The 22,970-nt window shown below is 40.3% G+C and overlaps 2 protein-coding genes across 2 annotated transcripts; one reads left to right on the plus strand and one right to left on the minus strand.

Annotated features, from left to right (window-relative positions):
- Positions 1 to 37: 37 nt before the first annotated feature.
- eif2s1b (eukaryotic translation initiation factor 2, subunit 1 alpha b) lies at positions 38 to 8,252 on the plus strand. The gene is made up of 8 exons (XM_020628299.3): positions 38 to 197; positions 2,268 to 2,510; positions 2,767 to 2,846; positions 3,206 to 3,357; positions 3,463 to 3,569; positions 3,682 to 3,779; positions 5,882 to 6,025; positions 7,626 to 8,252. The coding sequence occupies exons 2-8, from the start codon at positions 2,270 to 2,272 to the stop codon at positions 7,749 to 7,751; spliced, it is 948 nt and encodes a 315-aa protein (XP_020483955.2). The 5' UTR covers positions 38 to 197; positions 2,268 to 2,269; the 3' UTR covers positions 7,752 to 8,252.
- Positions 8,253 to 9,151: 899 nt separating this feature from the next.
- On the minus strand, positions 9,152 to 21,654 carry rbm25b (RNA binding motif protein 25b). The gene is made up of 17 exons (XM_020628068.3): positions 21,501 to 21,654; positions 19,858 to 19,958; positions 19,455 to 19,672; positions 19,165 to 19,222; positions 18,355 to 18,515; positions 18,043 to 18,228; positions 17,850 to 17,933; positions 14,805 to 15,076; positions 13,681 to 13,798; positions 13,245 to 13,334; positions 12,948 to 13,021; positions 12,507 to 12,657; positions 11,871 to 12,285; positions 11,021 to 11,316; positions 10,702 to 10,800; positions 10,558 to 10,605; positions 9,152 to 10,090 (listed from the first exon to the last, which is right to left on the minus strand). Exons 2-17 carry the CDS (start codon positions 19,934 to 19,936, stop codon positions 9,998 to 10,000), a joined length of 2,442 nt encoding a protein of 813 aa, XP_020483724.1. The 5' UTR covers positions 19,937 to 19,958; positions 21,501 to 21,654; the 3' UTR covers positions 9,152 to 9,997.
- Positions 21,655 to 22,970: the final 1,316 nt, after the last annotated feature.

Raw genomic sequence — 22,970 nt, forward strand, 5'->3', positions numbered from 1 at the left:
GGGGGGGAGAAAAAAAAGAAGCTACCTACGATCTTTTTCCGGGTCGCGATATTTAGCACACCCTCATGAATGTGAGCTAGCGGGCCCGAGTTCTTCTTTTGAAAAATATCTCGGAAGAAACAACAAAACAAAGTGGACATTTAAACACTCCCGACGCGGAAAATAACATTTTATCGTCCCGTAACCACATGATACAGGTGAGTTTTAATAGACGAGGACTTGTGTTGGAGAGAGAGCTAGCCGGAGAGCTAACCTGTAGCCTCCTCTCTGCTGCATGTGCCGCATGTGAGTCTGAAACCGGGTTTATTAGCAAAGGAAGCTAACGGGTGTTTAAAGTAACTGTTCGTCTTCCCTTTTTGCTGAACACCGTCTCTTTCTGTCTCGTTTCATAAATAGCCAGTCTCCTTGTTGACATGAGACAGTCCTTTAAACGAGATTGTGTTTGTTCTTGTGTGTAACAGTTTCAGTCTTGTGCTGGTGTGCGTTGCATCATCCCATTCAAAGACACACAAAATGTGGAATAAAAACAGCCAGTTCTCCCAATCTCAGATCAGGTGTTTAGTGAAGCTTTCCCAGGGTTAACTCAAGGCAGATCACCTGCTTTTAATAAATAAAAACAACAACTAAGAAACAGCGAGAACCATTTTAAACACGAATCTGTTTTTATAGATTTTTTTTTTTTTTTTTTGGGTGTGTTCTTGATATTCTCTGTCTACTGTAATTATTCACATCGTTATCTGTTGGGAGTTGGGAATGGACACATATTTCTTTTAGCAACCTTAAAAAAAAAACATTGATTGTAACATCATGATGAGTTAAAGTGACATATAGATACAGAACTGGTGAAATAGTTTGTGCAAAGCTGTCATTGTCTCCATTGTTGGTGCTTTGTTTTTTGCTTGGCTTTCTATAGCCTGTTGACAAAGGTCCCCAAGCATTCATGGCTTGTTGAGACTGCATGAAAATAAATATAATATAATATAATAGAATTACTTTATTGATCCCAAACTGGGAAATTGTGGCGTTTACAGCAGCAGGTTGTCCAAACACACAATATGAGTAAAAAACACAATGTTAGAAAATCTAAACACAATATAATATTAAATACAAAGTAAATAAGCACTAAAAATATCAAAATTAAGAATGTGAATATATACAACCAGGATTTAACTAAGCATTACTAGTCTTAAATATGAAAGATTAAATGTAAATGTGCAAGAACAGAGTTGTAAATGGACAGTATTGACATAAAGTGCATGAGAGTACACGTTATAAACAGAAACTATTCATTATAACGGCGAGTAGACAGATAAATGAAGTGAACATGAGTGCAGGGATCATTTGTAAACATGTGCAGAACAGATTACAGTAAGGAGCGACAGATATTATCATGATGACAGTTCTCTGCTGGCATGAGGTGAGCTGTTTGTACAGAGTTTATGGCCTTCGGTAAGAAAGATTTCTTGTGTCTGTGACAGTGGGGGTTGTATCAGTCTGTTGGAGAAGCTGCTCCGCTGTTTGTCCAGTAGGGAGCGCAGAGGGTGATCAGGATTATCCATCATGGATAACAGTTTGTTAAGAGTCCTCCTCCATGTCACCACTACAGAAGAGTCCAGTATAAATCAGTTTATACTTCAGGTTATGACTCTGCTGCCGATGCAAGTTTCACCAGAAAAACAATGGATGCACTTTTTGAGTTTGTGTAATGGTTATATTAGATTTTGTTTTTAAATAACTGTGTAATGTCTTTGATATGTCTCTTGAGCCTTTTGGGCATCTGGGGCTGAGATATTTATGTAAAAAAAAAAAAATCCCATGAATTTCATTATTGCTGGAGCAGCAGAGGCTACACCTGCTAACCTTCAGGTCTAGTCTTTAGTAAGAACCTTTGATGGGTGATTTACAAAATTGGTAACAATAATAATATATTGTTTTTTTATAGCGCTTTTCTAGGAACCCAAAGACGCTTTGACAAAATATAAAACCATAAAAACAAAACAAAAAACGATGAGGACGGTACAATGAAGAAGTAATGTAGGGGGAGGGGGAGTTAGTGGTTGTAGGCAGTGTTGAAGAGGTGAGTTTTGGGGGATTTCTTGAAGGAGGTGAGTGTGGGGGGGAGTCTCTGATGTTTTTTTGGGAGTGAGTTCCAGAGGGTGGGAGCAGCAACGGAGAAAGCCCTGTCCCTTTCCGGCGGATTTGTGGGAGAACATATTTGACAGATTTTTTTTAAATCCCCGGTCTCTCTTTGTGTCAAAATTCCTCAGCGATGCCAGGGCTCAGCTGTCGATTTTACCAGCACCGGTTCCCGGAGGTGGAGGATGTCGTGATGGTGAACGTGAGGTCCATCGCTGAGATGGGCGCCTACGTCAGCCTTCTGGAGTACAACAACATCGAGGGCATGATCCTCCTGAGCGAGTTGTCCCGTCGACGTATCCGCTCCATCAACAAGCTCATCCGCATCGGCCGCAATGAGTGTGTGGTTGTTATCCGAGTAGACAAAGAGAAGGGTGAGTTAGAGTTGTTGTTGTTTTGTTGTTGTTTTGTATGGTTTCTTTTGGTGGGTTTTGATTGGGCTTTGAAAACATGTCTCTGAATGTGTCTGCACTTACACCAGAAAGTGCCTACATGACGGAATCTAATTTAGAATTCAGCATTTTTAATCTAATCTAGCAAACTGCCAGCTGTCTTCTTCCTTCTACTTTGTGTTCACATCCTGTCCTGCTGTGAGTCTTCACTGATGATGTCTCTTCAATTTGTTTATAGGATACATCGATTTATCAAAAAGAAGAGTTTCACCAGAGGAGGCCATCAAGTGTGAAGATAAATTCACTAAATCTAAAACTGTAAGTCAGAGCTTGTTCTTCTTTTTGTTTTCCTCATACGAACACATCATTACGATAAGAACAATGTTCAGCGTGTACATGTTTTCTCATTCATGACAAGCTTATAACAACTGTAGCAGAATGTAAGCATCACAGACACTTTATTTACCGCCGGGGGGCAGCAGGTCGTTGCTCTTACTCACTATATAGCAGTAAAAATAGAGGAATTAAATAAGAAATAAAGCATTAGTTCAATGAGGGCAGAGTTTCTGGAGGAACACGGCTATGTACAAAAAGTGCAGAATTTATATTTCAGAAGTGAGTGTCTTTTATATGAACTTTTGAGTCAGTATGGGTGATGCGGGTTGTTGTTTTTACAGGTGTACAGCATCCTGCGACACGTGGCCGAGGTGTTGGAATACAGTAAGGACGAGCAGCTAGAGAGCTTGTACCAGCGCACCGCCTGGGTCTTCGATGAGAAATACAAGCGGCCTGGATACGGAGCCTATGATGTCTTCAAACAGGCCGTGTCGTAAGTGGTTGTTTTTGAAGCTTGTCATGAAGACTGTCTCGAAGGCATAAATATGAACTAATAAGTATAATGTCAGATCATGCATTGAATGTCTTCCCTCTACAGAGATCCTGCCATTCTCGACGGGCTGGAGTTAACAGAGGAGGAGAGGAATGTGCTAATCGATAACATCAACAGGCGACTCACCCCTCAGGCTGTCAAAATCAGAGCCGGTATGAATTTGAATATGAAGATGACAATTGGCCGTTATTTCCTGTAGCTGTTACACGACTGCTTCTCAGTATTTCAGTGATGAAGTGACGATGTTCCCCCTCTCTCCTGCAGACATTGAGGTAGCATGTTATGGGTATGAGGGCATCGATGCTGTGAAGGAGGCTCTGAGGGCGGGGCTAGGCTGCTCCACTGAAGCCATGCCAATCAAGGTAATGTTCCCAACAGTCCTAACAATACCTTCTTATTGCTGTTATCTTTTCTTTTTTCTTTTTTTTCCAGCTCTTTTAGTTTCTTACATATTTTTAAATCTTTGGTCCTCTTGGTCTCAGCTCGTGTTGTTGGGTTCTTGTGTTGCCTGGGTTCTTATCATGGTTCTTGTGATGGTCGGGTTATACAGTGGGTACGGAAAGTATTCAGACCCCTTTACATTTTTCACTCTTTGTTTCATTGCAGCCATTTGCTAAAATCAAAAAAGTTCATTTTATTTCTCATTAATGTACACTCAGCACCCCATCTTGACAGAAAAAAAACAGAAATGTAGAAATTTTTGCAAATTTATTAAAAAAGAAAAACTGAAATATCACATGGTCATAAGTATTCAGACCCTTTGCTGTGACACTCATATTTAACTCACATGCTGTCCATTTCTTCTGATCCTCCTTGAGATGGTTCTGCTCCTTCATTGGAGTCCAGCTGTGTTTAATTAAACTGATTGGACCTGATTAGGAAAGGCACACACCTGTCTATATAAGACCTTACAGCTCACAGTGCATATCAGAGCAAATGAGAATCATGAGGTCGAAGGAACTGCCCAAGGAGCTCAGAGACAGAATTGTGGCAAGGCACAGATCTGGCCAAGGTTACAAAAGAATTTCTGCAGCACTCAAGGTTCCTAAGAGCACAGTGGCCTCCATAATCCTTAAATGGAAGAAGTTTGGGACGACCAGAACTCTTCCTAGACCTGGCCGTCCAGCCAAACTGAGCAATCGTGGGAGAAGAGCCTTGGTGAGAGCGATAAAGAAGAACCCAAAGATCACTGTGGCTGAGCTCCAGAGATGCAGTAGGGAGATGGGAGAAAGTTCCACAAAGTCAACTATCACTGCAGCCCTCCACCAGTCGGGGCTTTATGGCAGAGTGGCCAGACGGAAGCCTCTCCTCAGTGCAAGACATATGAAAGCCCGCATAGAGTTTGCCAAAAAACACATGAAGGACTCCCAGACTATGAGAAGATTCTCTGGTCTGATGAGACCAAGATTGAACTTTTTGGCTTTAATTCTAAGCGGTATGTGTGGAGAAAACCAGGCACTGCTCATCACCTGCCCAATACAATCCCAACAGTGAAACATGGTGGTGGCAGCATCATGCTATGGGGGTGTTTCTCAGCTGCAGGGACAGGACGACTGGTTGCAATTGAAGGAAAGATGAATGCGGCCAAGTACAGAGATATCCTGGAAGAAAATCTCTTCCAGAGTGCTCAGGACCTCAGACTGGGCCGAAGGTTCACCTTCCAACAAGACAATGACCCTAAGCACACAGCTAAAATAACAAAGGAGTGGCTTCGGAACAACTCTGTGACCATTCTTGACTGGCCCAGCCAGAGCCCTGACCTAAACCCAATTGAGCATCTCTGGAGAGACCTGAAAATGGCTGTCCACCAACATTCATCATCCAACCTGACAGAACTGGAGAGGATCTGCAAGGAAGAATGGCAGAGGATCCCCAAATCCAGGTGTGAAAAACTTGTTGCATCATTCCCAAGAAGACTCATGGCTGTACTAGCTCAAAAGGGTGCTTCTACTCAATACTGAGCAAAGGGTCTGAATACTTATGACCATGTGATATTTCAGTTTTTCTTTTTTAATAAATTTGCAAAAATTTCTACATTTCTGTTTTTTTTGCTGAGTGTACATTAATGAGAAATAAAATGAACTTTTTTGATTTTAGCAAATGGCTGCAATGAAACAGAGTGAAAAATGTAAAGGGGTCTGAATACTTCCCGTACCCACTGTATATGTCTGTTGGGTATCGTGCACTTTGGGTTCTTTTCTGTTGAATTGTATTTAATTATTTTTAGTATTTTGCATCTGTTATGTTCTTGCTGTTGTTTATGTTCTTCTGTGTTTGGTTTGGTTTGTTCTTGTTCTTGTTTTTGCTGTTTCTCAAAGCACTTTGTAAACCTGTGTTTGTAAAAGGTGCTATAAAAATAAAGTTATTATTATAATAAGTAACCTGTTGGTTTTAGGCTGTCAGACCTGTACGTCAATCAAACTGGGATGGGTTGTAAATCAGCTGTGTTCTTTCTTTTTCCCAGATCAACCTGATCGCTCCCCCTCGCTACGTGATGACGACGACCACGCTGGAGCGCACAGAGGGCCTGTCTGTCCTCAATCAGGCCATGGCTGCGATCAAGGAGAAGATTGAGGAGAAACGAGGCGTCTTCAACATCCAGATGGAGGTGAGTGACCTTGGATTATTTTGTATGTTGTGTGTTTCTTATATTAACAATATCTTCAAGTTTAAAAAAAAAAAAAAAATGGTGTTACATTCTACAAAACCAAAAGCTCTAAAGGGAGTGGTGAGGGTATTTGAATAAATACTGTTAAGTTCTTAAGGTTTTTTTGAGACGCGATTCTGCATATTTTGGGGAATTCTGGATTTTTCGAACCTGAAAAGTCTACGGCCATATATTTGACGACTCTTTTTTTGCTTATTCTTTTATTTATGGATAATCACCATCTTTAGAAACTAGTGGACGATCTCACCTTATTGTCCACCACTCACATACGTGTTTGATGCAGCGTCTGAACACACTCTGCAGGTGATCAGACAAAGACATATGTTGTTTCTTTTTTCCTTAAATGTTATGATTGTTGTGCAAGGTGTCATCTTAAATATCAACCTTTATTACATAGGACAGCTTGAGAGAGACGGGAAATACATGGAGAGAGAGAGAGAGGAGGATGACATGCACCAAACAGTGTCAGGATCAGGAGTTGAACCTGTGTCCAGTGTCTCAGTCTCTGTACATGGGGCGTCTGCTTTACCAACTCTACCAGCTAAACCAGCTCCCCCAAATATGAACCCTTTAATGCCGTTGTGTAAATCGTTTTGTGCAGTTGGTTGTTGCTGAAGTTTTTGGGTTCATTTTTTTTTAAAGGGTTTTTGGACGTTCATGCCTTTTTTATTTTTAGAGATAGGAAAGTGGATAAAGTTGAAAATCTGGGTGAGAGAGTGAGGAATGACATGCGGGAAAGGAACCCGAGCCCCCCCCTCCCGTTCTGAGGCCTATGCCTCCATACATGGGATGCACGCACTCACCGCTTGGTGCCCCCTTTTAATGTTTTTTAATTGACAGGGGCCATGCACAACATGAGTGTTAGAGCAGAGTCAGCTATAAAGCTAATTTACATCCGTGGTCCCTGGACAGGAAGATCTAAGACACAAACAATTGTTAAAGTCCAGCCTTCTCACATGAGTCACCTGTTGTGATAACGAAATAGTGAGTAAAACTTTTTAAAACAGGAGTTTGGTTTGGGCGACTTCATAAAACATCTTCATCTGCTGCTCGGTGCCGATGATGTTGTCCTTGTGTTTCTTGTCCTCTTGTGTGCTCCTGCTGCAAAACAAATTTCCCCTTGTGGGACAATAAACAATCTGAATTCAGCAGCTTTCTCCTCCCATTCAGTGTGTTGGCAGGCAGGTGCGAATGAGTTACTATAGTTACGGGGACACTTTGTCCTCACCCTTCTATTAATGAAAACTGAAACTCAAATAATGTCGCCTGTTCACTGCTACAACGTTTCACAGAAATGATTTGAAAATATTTGAACTACTGAGTGAAAATCATGTTGTGGAAAAAAAAGTTTTTATTTTGTAGGTCAAATCTCAAGCACGACTTTATCAGTTTATAATAGCACTTACGGTACTTGGACCTAACAACACTGCTATCTTAATAATTCACTTGTATCAGATTTACCTTTCTTCCTGACTCTAAAATGATTTGAGTTTTCATCAGGATGTGAACAGTTCTCTCTACTTCTTGTTTTTTTTTTTAGCCTAAGGTGGTGACGGACACGGATGAGACAGAGCTCGCCCGGCAGCTGGAGAGGCTAGAGCGGGAGAACGCCGAGGTCGATGGAGACGATGACGACGAGGAGATGGAGGCCAAAGCGGAGGACTAGAGTCGCTCCTCATAGGAAAGGCTGGTGGGGAGAGGAAAAAAAACCAAACCATCAAAGGAGAAATGTGGACACAACTGACCACAGTGGTCCAACAGATGTTATCTTTCACATTGCAAACATTAACAGACGTGAATCGTTCATTGGCAAACGTCCCGGTTTGTTCAGTAGCAAAGTTTGTTTCAAAGGCGGGTGACACTAACAGCTGTCCTCTTATCCAGACATGGACACAAAGAAAGCTAAATTACAAACAAACACCGAAGTAGTTTCTATTTTTAAATTTGAATAAAATCCAAGCAGTTTCCAAGCAGTGGCCTTCTCTTACCTCTTGCTTTAGAGCTCAGTGTCCTCAGTCTCCAACGAGGAAGCGCATCAGCTCGTCTGTCTCTACACCGCTCAGCAGTGACTTCATGTGCTGTTTTCTCTTCCAGTTGAAGGAGTTTTACTGGCAAGACCTGCTGCTGTTTATCTCACATGGCATCAATAAAGTTCTGGAAGTTTTGATCTCAAAGCGTCTTTGTCGGCTGCTGTGAGTACGTTGTACGAAGTGGAACCAGAACCAGGGTTGTTTTCAAGGATCGCTTTTCTTTTCCTTGCTGCTTTCTTCTGCAACAAATACAAAGTTCTCTAAATTCGTAACTCAGTAAGAAAGTTGAATGTGTTAAACTTTATACGAGTGAGGGGAATAAATAACCGAACAGGGAAAAATTTATTAAATACCTTTAAAAACACATCTTTAAAAAAAACCTTTTATGGAACAAACAAGAAACCGTGCTTTAAAATGTCTAACAATATTATCTAGTAATATCTCACTATTGCTCCTTCATGTTGTACTGGAAATGATACAGTAGTTTAGTTACTATTTGAGTGTGACTAGTTTGTTTTCAAGGTTAACATAATTTTTTTAAACAAATGCATTAACCTTCAAATCAATAGAAACCTTTTTGTTTCAGAAGCAAAACATTTACCGGTAGTCCATAGTGACAGTTGATGATTACATAAAGCAGATATAAAGACCTTACTATTCATTTAATATCTCAAACGAGCAGGTAAAAACACCCAACGTTAGCCCATCATGAGAACTTAGCAACATGTGGCAAGAAAAAACTTCATGAGGCAGTACTGACTAATAAAAACAAAACTTAAGCAGCTATAACTGAAGGACATTGGTTTGTAAACTGGTTGAATACCTACCACACGCTTGCTAGTAAACTAATGAATGTGCTGCAAAATGTTTAAGCTTGATCACACTTTTGTAGCCACTAATAATTGGTTTGTTACAACAAAGCCTTTTTTGACAAGGGTACCAATACATACTGTGCCATCTAACAGGGTTAAAGTATGTTTTGCTTCAATTCAACTTAACTATGGGAGAGTTTGAGTCAATAAACAGTACACAAAGCTATAAAAATCATTTTTATTCAAATGTTCACCAATACAAAAACAAATGGAGAGCATCTTTACTGCTTCAAAACCTCAAAGTTCTCTTTCATGTTCTGAGCTCATTTTTCTTATAGTGGTTATGATGTGTGTGTGTGTGTGCTTTGACAGCTCCAGGGTGTCACCGCCACCCAAGATATTCTGAGGGTCTAATCACATTTAAAATGACAACAAGGTGCTTCTTTGAAAACGGTGTTGGCAAGAAGAGAGCATGCTGACACGGTCATCAGGAATGTGATGCACAAAAATGAAGACAGGGAAAATCTGTTCACTGGACAGAAATTAGGAGTTGTGTTCAAAACCCTGAATAAATAACCCTGTAAAACATCACATCCTTGTTTTGCATACTCTAAAGTGTGCGTTCACTTAATAAACATTTAACTACAGGCCAGATTCCACACTTCAGAGACTCTAAAAGTGACCTGATCCTGCAGACAAGCGTTCCTTATAAGTGTGATGGCATGTATACAAAGTCAATATAGGACCACGACACCTTATCCTGCAACACAACAATGGTCCATGGTGTCTGTCAGCAGTTACCTCAGAATTATTTCATCATATTCAGATAATGATGTACTGTATTTACACAAACGCACAGACACTGTCAGCACCTACAAACAGAGCGGAGGTGAACGTAGCCTGAGTATGTTGAGGAGAAAAAAATGGACATCATGACCTGGACAACTGGTGCGAGTATGAGAATGATCAGGGTCTGATGTTATTCTGTCGTGTGGGATGACATAACTGTGCTACACTATTTTACATAATGCTCCAGAAAAAAAAAAAGTATCTTCATAAGGTGTTTTTGCTTATTTCACCAGTCCAATCTTCTTGGCTTCAGTTTCATAAATGAGTAACCTCCACATCTTCACTATGAAGACTTCAGCTTCTTCATCAAGAACCTAAAACAGGAGGAGGAGAGAGGTTTATAAAGATTCACATGTAGAGAATCCATGAGCTATAACAGAAAGATACAGAGTTAAGTCAGAAGCAGTCATCTCTAGTTTGTATCTAATTTGAAGACAAACAGTATTTACATAATACAAACATTTCTTTTCACTAATTTTATCAACAAAACAATAAAGCTATTTATTTTTGCAAAATGCTGCAAATAAAATTCTGTTTTATGTTTTAAACCAGCTACATCCAGTATCTAGCCCCATCTCAAAGTGGATCACAAACTATGACAACATTTTTGCAGACTGATGGGATGGTTGTGATAAAAATCCATTCAGGACTTTCAGCCATTATTTCTAAAATGCTACATTTGACGAGATACTAATGCCACAGCATCAACATGGATATTATGAAAAAAATAATGGAGGCAGAAGATAATGTTAGAGGCTTATTTTTCCAGTACACTACTCACCATGGCAACATCATCCAAAATACTCTGTGGCATGCTGTGAGCCATCACCTGGGAAACACACAAATATTACATTCATCTCATGTGTCACTTCCTCTCACAGTCTGGAAAATGTTTCATGTGCAGACACACACACACAATCTTTACCTTGGTGCAGACAAAGTCCACTAACGTTGCCTCCTCCTCTCCGATGTACTCGATAATCTTTTTATTGATCCAGGGCCGAACACGTCGCTCCATTAACAACTAAAAAAAAAAAAAGACAACACATGTTTTGTAGAAGATGTGCAAAATACCTGCAAGACATTTCCTCTCCTGCTACAGATGAAGCAAAAACCAACCCATTGAGGCTTCATCAAATACTCTCTCCTTTAGTTTAGTTTAGTTAACATGAATGGTCTTAGGTTTCTACAGATACAGAGGTCAAATCCACAAAGACAGAACACATCCTTCCTTGTCTCCTCACCGTGTCTACCATGGTCCAGTCCAGTGGGTAGGAGAACAGCTCAGGCTTTCCTGTGGGAATCTTTTCTATCAGAGTCTTGATGTGTTTACGTTTTTCCTCGGTGTTAGCCCCCTTTATGCTGGAGAGACCAGCTCCGTCCACCCCAAGGCTTTTGTCGTCGTCGTAATCAAGGGGCACCAGCTTCCTCTTGCGAGGCTGCTCATCAGTCTCCTCGTCATCAAACTTGTCAAAGACGCTGTCCACGGGCAGCTTCTTCCTCTTACCCGTGTTGGGCTGACTGGGGCTTCCTGTGGCACCTGCAGACGATCATGAGTACAGTTTTCCAATTAATTTATGTTGATAGAATAACCCATTCTGCAGTGAATAAAGCCGACAAAAAGGATGTGTATTTCCAGGAGAATTTTGCAGTTTAGATAACGTAAAAAATGATTAATAGAAGATTAAGTAGACTTTAAGGTTTGTGTCGATTTTGGTGAACCCTGTAACCAGCTGCTCTCCATATCGCTGACTCTTCTGGCTCTGCAGTAACAGTTCACCAAGTCATCAAGAACTTGTCTTTGTGCTGCTTTCATTTAATTGGATAGAACAATCACAACAAAAAATGATTTATTATTTTTTAAGTTGGATGAAAGGACTTTGGATGATGTATCACACAAACTGTTGACAACAGATGTGTAAGCGGTGCATTATGGTCTATGTAGGCTACAAGAGTTGAGAAATGTAAACTTCTTGTCTGAATCCTGAATTCTTAAATTAAGAAAAAAGGTTTTTTGGGGGTTTTTTTTGCGTATACCCACAGAAATACATCTAAAATATTTTTTTTCTTGTTCACACTTTCTTTAATACTCACCCAGTTTGAGACTGAGGCCGATCTTCGGCCGGTGCTCCTCCTGCGGCAGCGCCTCAGGGGGTGAGTTCTCATGGGGGATGATGATGCCGCAGGGGGACTCTTCACCGGGTGTGTTCGGGGATGCGTTGCCACTGGCCGATGACACCGAGGGCGCTGCTGTGATGGGCCTCATTGTGGGCTTCAAGCAAGGTTTCACATCAGGGTTATCTTCATCGTTGTCATAATCATCATCCTCGCCCTCCTCCACCTCATCGTCAGAGGGGGCAGGCCGTGATCGGGCCTCTACTCTGTCCTGGTGGTCTTGTCTGCGGTCTCTGTGGTCTCTTGAACTCCTGTGGCGTTCCCGTTCCACAACAGGCTCAGGCTCTTGGATGATGGGAGGTTGTCTCAGACGCTCCTCCTCTTCCTCCTCCATCTGCACCAATTAGAAGCAGAAATGAAGAAGATTAGCACCCAGTCACTGTGTTTTACAGACAGGAAGGTCAGCAGACGGTGAAAACTGGACAACACAGATGTGCAGAGATGCAGAGAGATTCAGATGATAAAGTGACCTTCACAAAGACAACACACGGCATGTTCACTCACTACACACATGCAGACACACCAACACATTATTATGATCTTATAGAAGCTTACCCTGCGTAGCTCTGCGTCTGGGTTTGGATGTCCCTCGTCTAGCAGCCTCTGTCTGATCTCCTCCAGCTCCTCCTTCTCTCTCTTCCTGTCACGCTCGTCCGCCTCCATCTCCTTCTCTCTGTCTCTGAGACGCTTCTGCAGCGCACTGCCCCTATGGGTCACACCAGAAATTACAGCCTTCAGAACAATAGCCATAGCAGCAGTGCTGCACTTGCTGCTACACACGTCAGATCTGGGTCACAGCATGTGCTGCGTCTTTCTACCAATTAAAACATGTGCAGGTGCCTCAAGGCTCAGATGAGACATGCAGCACAAAAATTCATTATTTAAAGTGCAGGTCCTTTTTACATTCATTTAATTTGATCTAATGTTTATATTTTTCAATCCATCTTCCTGGCCCAGTAAAGACAGCACTTTAACATTTTTTCTGCTCTTGCTCACCTGTAGTATTTGGGGTCATCTCTTTCATCGTCGTAGTCTTCAAGAAATTCTTTTAGCCGCTTGCCCTCTTTAACCTGAAGACACACAAGACCGGGTAAAATCAATCTAGATCTGCCAACAAATGTTATCATCTGCCTAATTAAACAGCATCAGATGAATCCCAAATAAACACTTATAATTGAGAGCAAATAATCAAGTATTTTACATTAAGTTTAAAACAAATGTACAATTTTGGCTCTACATGAGGGAAAATGGGGAGCCCTTCTAACCACCAGGGTGTTTTCATTTTGCGCTCACCATTTCACGTCGACGCTCATCATCCCTCTCAGACTCCTTGCTGTAATCTCGCGCCTTCTTCCTCTCCCTGAGCTCCCAGTTTTTTAGACGCTGTAGTTATAATAGTGTCCGTTAAGCCACAATCAAAAACAATCATGAATCAGCAAAAAAAAAAATGAAAAGGGAATATTTTTATTCACATAAGAGTTGGTAGAGACATGTAAAGTTCAAAGAGTGCAGCCTTGTATCATTTGGGCATAACCTGCAATGTATCTGATATTTTATCCTGGGGGTCTCAAATAATGTTTAAGGGTCAACGTGAAGAGACGGAGAATAAGAGCAGTGAGCACATGTTGTACATTACTCTGAGTTTGGATATTCACATAAATGAGAAGGGAGAACATTATGCACTAAATGAGAGTAATATCAGCCCAAGTGACCTCCCAGCCTTTCATACCTCCTGATAGGCTGCTTCTTTGTCTCTGAGTTTCCTCTCCAGCTTCCTGCGTTCATACGCCTCCTCTTCATCCTCTTGGTCTCGTTTCTTTTCTCGATCTCGGTCTCGACTCACCTCCCTGAAAAAAAAAAAAGAAAGGAGGTAAGAATTAAGTACCGGTATTATTCATGTCTCTTAATGTAAACAACACAAATCAAATGTTAACTTTGAAATATGTCAATTAAACAAAGTCTAAGTATGCACAAAAGCTGTGGGGAGGTTTAAAGGGATACTTCACCCATTTGAATTAAGCTTTGTATCATTAGAAACCTGGTAGTATTTTTTAATGGTCGTGCATCCCGCCATCATTTTCCCGAGATGGGAAATCTTTGTATTTTTAAGTCTGAAAAGGAGCTTCCAGTGATGCAAAATAACAAATTTTGCGTCACTGGAAGCTGTTGCGGGGTGAAACTACAACGCTAGTTCCTCATATTTTCGACCACTGAAGGTACAGACCAATCACAGATCAGTGGGTGGGAACTCACGCCCAGAATCGAAACTTAATGTCCGCCATATTGCTTGGAAGCTATGCTAACAGGCTCTATGGAGAAAGCTGATAATGGCGAAAAAATATAAATATAGCAGCAAGACAGCTGCTGCCGACAGGCCGATCTTGTGCCGCTGGCCGCCTGTCAGCAGCAACCATAGAGTCTGTTTTCTGCCAGGAATTTCCAAGATCAATTCTGGAAGAAATCTCTGAATCAGTTGAGGAAATGGTCTTTTGTGTTGAATATGTCTGTAAATGTTTTTATTACTATATTTCTACTGCTATATTGTATATTTTGGAGAAACTGTAACAATCAAATTTCCCTCTGGGATTAATAAAGTATTTCTGATTCTGAACTAGAGGACCTTAGTGGGAGTAGCATGCGGTGCTGTGCATTCTGGGATTTGGGGTCTTTCATCCACATGAGCCAAAAAGACACTTTCTGCCTTTTCTCAGCCAAGAAGGCACCAACTTCAGAATGTATTTCCCATTTCTACTACATATATGACCCAATGTCAATACACATTCATGTTTCAACAGGTGAAGTATCCCTTTAACCATTTACATTGTGAAGTACAAACAAGTGTAATGTCTTCACCTGGATCTGCTGCGGTCAGGACTCCTGTCACGGCTTCTGTCTCTCTCCCAGTCTCGGTCTCGCTCCCTCTCTCTGGGCCTTCGGTCGCGGTCTTTGTCTCTGTCTCTGTCCCGTTCTCGCTCTCTTTCCTTCTCCCGTTCCCGCTCCCGTTCCTTCTCCCTCTCGCGGTCCCGCCGCTCTCTTTCCCGCTCTCGCTCCTTTTCGCGATCCCTCCTGTCTTTCTCAAACTCCAGCCGCTCCTTCTCTCGCTTGTCCTTCTCTTCTTCTAGTTTCTGCAGAGCAAAACACAAGACGAGTTCAGCCAATGGCGTGCAAGATCCGGGGAGTCTTTGCAGGCAATTTTGTACCGTGCACAGATCAAGTGGTTTCCAGACTTTGAAAAACAAAAAAGGGGGGTTTCATAAAGGAACATGCCCTACTCTTATCAATGCAAAGCTCGTGGGAAAAGCTAGAATGCTCACTTGGCAAAGGATCAGAAGGCTCTCCCTCACAGAGAGACAGCTTCTTCATTTAGTAACTGACAGTATAATCTACAAATTAGCGAAAATGTAACTGGAAACCACTTTTAATGGTAAATGCGATCTGTGAAACATGTTCAACTTGAGGCATTCATAACGAGAAAAGGCGCTGCAAAAGACAATGCTTTTTCTCTCCTTAGGAGCCCTCTTCTCAGAACAAGGAAAACAAAAACAGAAAACAGGCGTCAGTCTGTTGTTGAACTAGTTGTTTGTGACTTACAGGTGTTGAACTACGGACTCAGCCCTTCGCTGCCCCTACAAGCCTTTTAAGTTAGGCCTGGGAGGAAAGCAGGTCACACGTATACAAGGGAAAAACGTTATGGGATTCTGTCTTGCTTCAGCAACATCATTATCATCATCATTAAAACAACAGCCTTTATTTAAACAGGTAACATTTGGTACAGTGCTAAAACAAGAAATGGACATTATTAACATCAGTTACATTTCTGCACAGAGAATTGAAATTGTAGAAGCGGTCTTACCCCTGCGGAAGTCTTCAGCAGCTCTTCATGACTCTTTCAGACTCACACACACACTTTCATACTCTACCTTTAAAGGCATTACACACAAGGCTTTCATTTAAATGTAGCATTCGGTATTCACATTACTGTAGCAACAAAAAGAAGCTTAAAAGTTCTGTGTTTAATAGTAGTGAAGCTTTGGCAGCAAGTGGAATACATTTTTATGTTAATCGTTTAACTCTCACAAAGTGATGTAGCCACAGAAGGTCAGGCTATTTTCAGTGGGACACTATGGCTGGATAGAAAGCCTGGGGTGTAATGCAGCTCAAGAGAAGGGAACCTATGACATGAGAAAGTTGGAAGATGTTGGCTGAGGTTTAAAATCTAAATTAGCTAAGTTCATTGAAACCAATGTTCTTTTAGTCGAGCATAAAACCTGATGTTTTACTTTTTCATCCGTTTTGATTCTTTCTTACTTACCTGTGTAGAGTGTCTACCAGTGCTGGTCAATACCAACTGGACCGATGCAGATTATCAACTTTTGGCTTATCACGGTCAATCAGAGGTTCAAATGTTGTACATCAATGTGTGTACTACTTTATCAATTGTATTGCACATTTATTTTTAGTTTGTATATTTATTGTTTTCTAAAGCAATACATGTAAGGGGAAAGTGTACCGCTATATTACCTCTGAGTATTTCAATCTGATCAAGCATCTTGTGATTGCGAAGTTCTGATTCCTTCTGTTTTTCTATTTGTTTGCTGCGAACAAAGCCTGAGTGATGTCACTAGTTGGTGACGCCATGCTGGAAATGCTGTAGCAGCCTAATTTCAGTCAACTTAAAACACGTAATGTTCATTTCTGATGTAAAAACAGGCATTTTTGAATAGGATGTGTATGTGTCTCCTTGGTCCACTAGAGACATCCTCAAACAGACACTCAAGGAACTGCATTTCCACATTTGCTTCTTTTTTTAACACCATAGATTGCAGCCTGTTTATTTGACCTGGTTGCAGAAGTTAGTTTTGAGAGAATTTCACCTTGTCTTATACTACCAGTGAGTGAGGACATTTTTCCCGCTTTATTTTCATTCTGTAAACAGACACTCACTGATCTATCTTTCAGAAAAGAAGAGAAAAAAAAGGCAGAGAGGGAAAGACACAGATGGAAGATAGTATACACACAACACACACAGAGGGCACTTACCTTGTCAGTCTTCAGATCAGCATGCTGCTGTGGAGAGGGCGCCCCCCTGAGCTAGCATCATAAAAAGCTACAGCCAAAGTCACTGCAGTGGTTATTGACAGAGTCCTTGTGCCTCAACATGAACACCATTAAGACAGAGCATCATTTACAGAGGACTCGCACAGGTTCACTGACTCTCAAGCTTTCAGGACACCACCATAATGTGACAAAATGAGGGTAAAGGGGCACGAAGGGACTTCTAGTTTTTTGTTGGCCTGGTGGAGCATCATGAGCCTGAGCCAACACACAGAAAGGTGCAGTACAGTTGCCCCTATGCAAGCCCTCAAGAGGGGGGCGCCCAGTATATGTATTAAGTAAATGAAGGCTGATACTTACATCCTATCCTCGTTACTTTTTCCAAAGCTCTGAGATTCATCTTGCTTTAGTCACCATATGATCACTATCATAATGGTGGGGTTTAATGAATAGATTAGCTTTTAAGTAACTTTACATCGTCTCCATGCATTTTTGTGTGATGAATGAAGAATGGATGTATAATATTTACACCTAAGTAGTTTCACTATGGTGGTCAAAGGTGTCAATCAGGCCTGAGAAAGGTGACAAAAGTTCTAGCCGTCTGCCTACTTGTGATGCTTGAACATTCAAAATGAAACATTTCATAAAATAAGGGGCGAATTCAGATGTTTGTTGGTGTAAATTTAAGGACTGCCAATTTGTAGCACATTATGAATATTACTGAGAGCAAGAAAGGCTTGGTAAATGTGTAGACTAAATGTGCAAGCACTAGGAGTGATCAATATAAACAGCTGCTGTCCAAAACCTGTAATGTCAACTACAAGATCAAAAGAGCTACTTTACCTTGTGAGTGTCTCGAAATTTACTAATCTCTCTGGAGATCAGGTCTCTCTTGTCCTCCTCCATGTCAATCGTGTTGATGTCATCCTAAAGAGAAAAAAAAACATCAATGAGACAGTCGAATTAGGAATCTACATTTTTAACTGCAGGACGCAAACATTCAAAGTAAGTGTGAAGAAAATGAAGGCTGCCATACCTCCTCTTTTTTCTCCTTTTTTCTCTTTCTTCGCTGAGAGTCCTCGTCTGTTGAAGGTGCATTGAGTTCAGCGGCATATTCCCTCATGAGTCCATCTATAGCACCTTTCACTATCTGATCCTTCTTCTTTGTTTCTTCGTCCAGCACCTCCTCCTCCTCATCACCTCCATCCTCTGCCTTCTTATTCTGCCGATGTAGATTTAAAAAAAAAAATCTTTAATTTTAGTGATGACTCTAAATGACAAATTAAGTCATCGCAAGAGATAACTATCAGACTGGGCGGAAACTCATTAGCTTAAAGTCTTATTTTACCCCATTGGCAGTCTTCTTCTTGGCCTTCCACTCGTCCAGCTGAGCCTTAGTTTTGGCATCCACCTTCACTAAAAGATTTTTGTCTCCAATCTGCAGGTCATGAAGCAGCCGCAGGGCTCGCAATGTGGACTCTGGCTCCTTGTACTCACAGAACCCAAAGGCTGCAACAGATAATGAAACGGAAAAAGACATGAGCGCAGATTCAACATCATATGTGCCTTAAAAGGGTACCATTTACATTTTTAAGTGAAACAATCTTGTTGATAAAGGGCTCATCACACAAGTTTTCTATTGAAGTATTTCCTGACCTAATGATGCTTAATGTGTGTGTTAAGTGGGGGTTGTTGCTGCTGTATAAACTAAATGATGAACTCGCCAAACAGACTGTTGATTATTCTCCGGTTTAATCGGCCGAGGTCAGACAGTTACAACAGAACACAAATTGTTAACAATCACGAACTGACAAAGTTGTTAACAGACTTGCTTATATTCTGCTAGAAGGTACGTCCTATAAATTCTTGGCTACTTTGATACATCTCTACAAGGCAAGAAAGAAGACATCAGCTTGACTTATAAATGTCAGACATATACATTTCATTCTTAGCAAACTTTTGCTTACAACAGACAGTTGGCTCCAAACCAAATATAACTCTGCTGCTATGAGATGTTTTACATAGATATGGTTACAGCTTCAACCGAAGAGAAGAATTACTCTTCGATGGTAGACAGATTTAAATGGTTCATCCACAAAGTTACCAGAATGTATGAATTCATGAAAATTCGTACTAAACAGTGTGTAAGAAGAAGTACCTTGAAGCTTGCCAGAGGCTCCTTGGACCCTCTTCCAACTCAGAACGATCCCACATTTCTAGGACATAAACATAAAGGCTGGAGAATGTCATGACTTAACTCAAAAAGCAAAGGATTCTCATTTTTAGCAAGTTGCCAACACAATTTTAAGCTAAATGTAATGGGAAGTACATATGTGGCATCATTGTATACTGAGTGATGTTCTTCATCGATTAGTGATGCTTCATAAGATATGAAGGATAAAACATCTTTTGGAAATCAAACATTAAGATTATAGATTTGACACTTACCGCAAGCAGCTGTCTGATCAGCATGTCTGAAGCTTTCTCTGATATGTTCCCCACAAACACTGTGGTGGTGGGTCCACTGCTCTCATCGTTGTCTTTGGCTCGCAGAAGAGCAATATCCTTCTTATGGACTGGAGGCTTACTGACCACTGTCACAGAGGGCAACATAACTGTTGGGGTAGAGGTCATGATGCCCACGTGAACTGGGATCATCGGAGTCCCTAAATCCGCCCAAAAAAAAATGTACATCAATAAAGAGACAATGCAGTCAGATGGCAAACATTTTACTTTACATTATTGGCTTTATAACTGTAAATCCTCGATTCCTCCGTAGGGAAGACTGACATAGTCACTTCTAAAAAACAGTGTATTAAACTCATTTACCTAGAGACGGGAGGTTGCTTACCTGAGGGGAAACCTGCATACTGTGGAGGTATCCCAGGAGGTGGCAAAAGCGGCCGATTTAGGTGAGGGGGGAAGGACATTCTGGGTGATAACTGAACCGACCTGATGAAGAAACAGGGACATCTATTAGCAGTCTATCTGTGGGAGATGTATTTGACTCTCATTTTATGGAAGGAATAGTGGGCTAAACATACGCAAGTAATAGCTGATTTTCAATGAAATAATGTTAAGAACATGCTGTCATAACTCTGTACACCTCAATGTCATCATGATAATATCTGTCTCTCCTTTACTGTAACCTGTTCTGCACATGTTTACAAATGATCCCTGCACACATGTTCACTTCACTTGTCTGTCTACTCGCCGTTATATTGAATAGTTTCTTACGGTGGCTGGGAAGTGCAAAGCAAAATTACAAAGTGTTAAACACTTTTACAAAATGTGAGACAAATTTACATTTTGAAAAACATTTTATGAAACAAAGTTACAAAACCAAAAACACTTACCGAGGACAAAACAAAATTAACAAGGTGTGAAACACTTTTACAATCGCTGAGACAAATTTACAAGAGGCAGAACACTTTTTACCAATCCCCCAAACTAATTTACAAACGACAGAAATCTTGACGGAAAGGGAATATACCGTGACAAAATAAAACAAAACATGACCCCTCACTCGATCACTTCTGACATTTGGTACATTCCCATTTTGTCAGGATTTCTGTCTTTTGTAAATTTGTTTGGGGATTGTAAAAGTGTTTCACATCTTGTAAATTTGTTATATAAAATGTAACTGTGTTTTTTTTTTTTCTTGGTATAAGTGTTTTTTGGTTTTGTAATTTTGTTTTCTGAAAATGTAAAAAAGGTTTTTCAAAATGTAAATTTGTCTCACATTTGTAATTGTGCTTTGCACTTATCAGCCACCGTAGTTTCTGCTGATAACATGTCAACACTCCTGCACTTTAACTTATAGCATCACTGATTGCACATCTCCCTGTGTCAATACTGTCCACTGTTTTTGCACATTTACATTTAATCTTCCTATTTAAGTCTAGTAATGCTAAGTTAAATCCTGATTGTATATATTCACAGTCTTAGTTTTGATATTTTTAGTACTTATTTACTTTGTATTTAATATTATATTGTGTTTAAACTTGCCAATATTGTGTTTTTTACTCATATTGTGTGTTGGACAACCTGCTGCTGTAACGCCACAATGTCCCAGTTTGGGATCAATAAAGTAATTATATTATATTATATTTTATTATATTTTATTCTGTCGATATTATCTAATTGTTCATGTATCCTTGACTTGTTATTCATCTTAAACACTACTAGAAGTTAAGGGGGATAATGAGGTACATTCGTTAACCTTGTACAATAAAGCCCCCCAGGTTAAAGTGTTAATACTGAAGTTATATATTATATTGTAGGTTAAAACTACACGCTTCTTAACTCAACACGCATGTAGGGAACATGAAAAAAACAGCAGCTTAGTTAGCTAAAGCTAGCATTAAGCACGCTACCGTACCCGGCACAGCTAACTTAAAATAAGCTATCATTAGCTGCGGAACAAGCAGAAACTCCTCTTAATTGCCTAAATATAAATTTGGAATGAACATGAAAATATACAAATATACATACCCCAAATTAGGCGGCGTACAAAGTGATAAAACCCGCTGCTAGACGGTTAGTAAAGATAAAATAAAATCCTTTGTAACGTCCTGAATGTTTGATTAGCACGCTGGTTCGTCGCGTCACGGGCCTTCGAAAACATTGACGCATGCGCTTTACGTGCTGGACTACAGGCGCGCTTGTTATGTTGGACGGGACGTGTCCGCTGGACGGAGCTGTGGCATTCAAAGGCTACTTTTAGGATAAATAAGATAAGATAAGATAAACTTTATTCATCTCAGCAGGGAAATTTAGGTGTTCCAGCAGCCAGCATACATATAAACACACAACATATTTATACACACATATCCCACCCATACAAAAAACATGAGCCCACAATACAGAGCCAGGATAAAAAAAGTGGTCTGGATGGTCCATGTGCATAAGTAGCTGTTACTCATAGATAACAGTACAAAATACTAGCTCTGCCAGTGCATAATATGATAAAGAAATAAAGAATTATTATTAAAAAAAAGCAGTCAAGTGTGCAAATATACAGTTTGATATATGCAGCTCAGGCTAAAGTTTAAAAGTTTAAATGTCTTCTGTCCTCACTTAAAGGGGTGTCGTTATAAAGTGCAATCGCATTAGGTAAAAAAAAGTATTTTAAATCTTATTCAGCATTATTATTACATCTAACAATAAGTTATACATTATCTAAAAGTCTTAAAAATGATGACAATAATGTCGCATGTTTAATCCTGATAATGATAATAATAAAGAACGTGTTACAAACCGTAATGTGTGCAGTCTGTGTAATAAACAACTGGACAATGTTACACATTTTTACAAACAGCATCGGGAGAATAAAGAGACGTCAGTTAAAATAAAAGTGCAAACTGTTTGTTTTCCTATAAATTGATTATTGATTTGACTGTTCAAGCCCATTGTCTGTTCTCTTTACAGAAACCCAAATTATTTTTTTATTTTTTTGTTTTTGTTTTTTTAAAGAAGCGATCCCCTGTTCAATTAGTGAGCGTGTTGCTGTAGTGAGCACATTTCCAAGCTTTAGGAATTTATAAAATTAAAATAGTGTGATGACAACTCTTTATATTGCGTTGTTGTAGTTTTTATTACTCCTGCTTTGCTCTATGTCCAGGCAAAAAAAAAAAAACATAGCCGATCCACGTATCGGTAAAACACATCTGATATAAATATTATTACGCTCCAGAACGTTACAGCCGGTGGTTACCATGGTGTTTTTGTTGTAGATACTCTGTGACACCAGCTGTGCTGCGAGGGCTGCGTCTGACAAGCCGTGACGTCACTTTAGGCGGGTTTTTCATGGAAAGTGCTAGAAGAAACGAAGCACACCCTACTTGTTTCAAGTATTCCTCCGTCAGTTTAAAAAGACCCTTACTCTTTTGCACAAAACGAACAGTATAACTTACATTTTCTGTGAACATGATCCCTTTTTAGAGATGTATGATGCCGTCTCGA

This window comes from Labrus bergylta, chromosome 15, assembly GCF_963930695.1.
Source record: "Labrus bergylta chromosome 15, fLabBer1.1, whole genome shotgun sequence".
Lineage (NCBI taxonomy): Eukaryota > Metazoa > Chordata > Actinopteri > Labriformes > Labridae > Labrus > Labrus bergylta.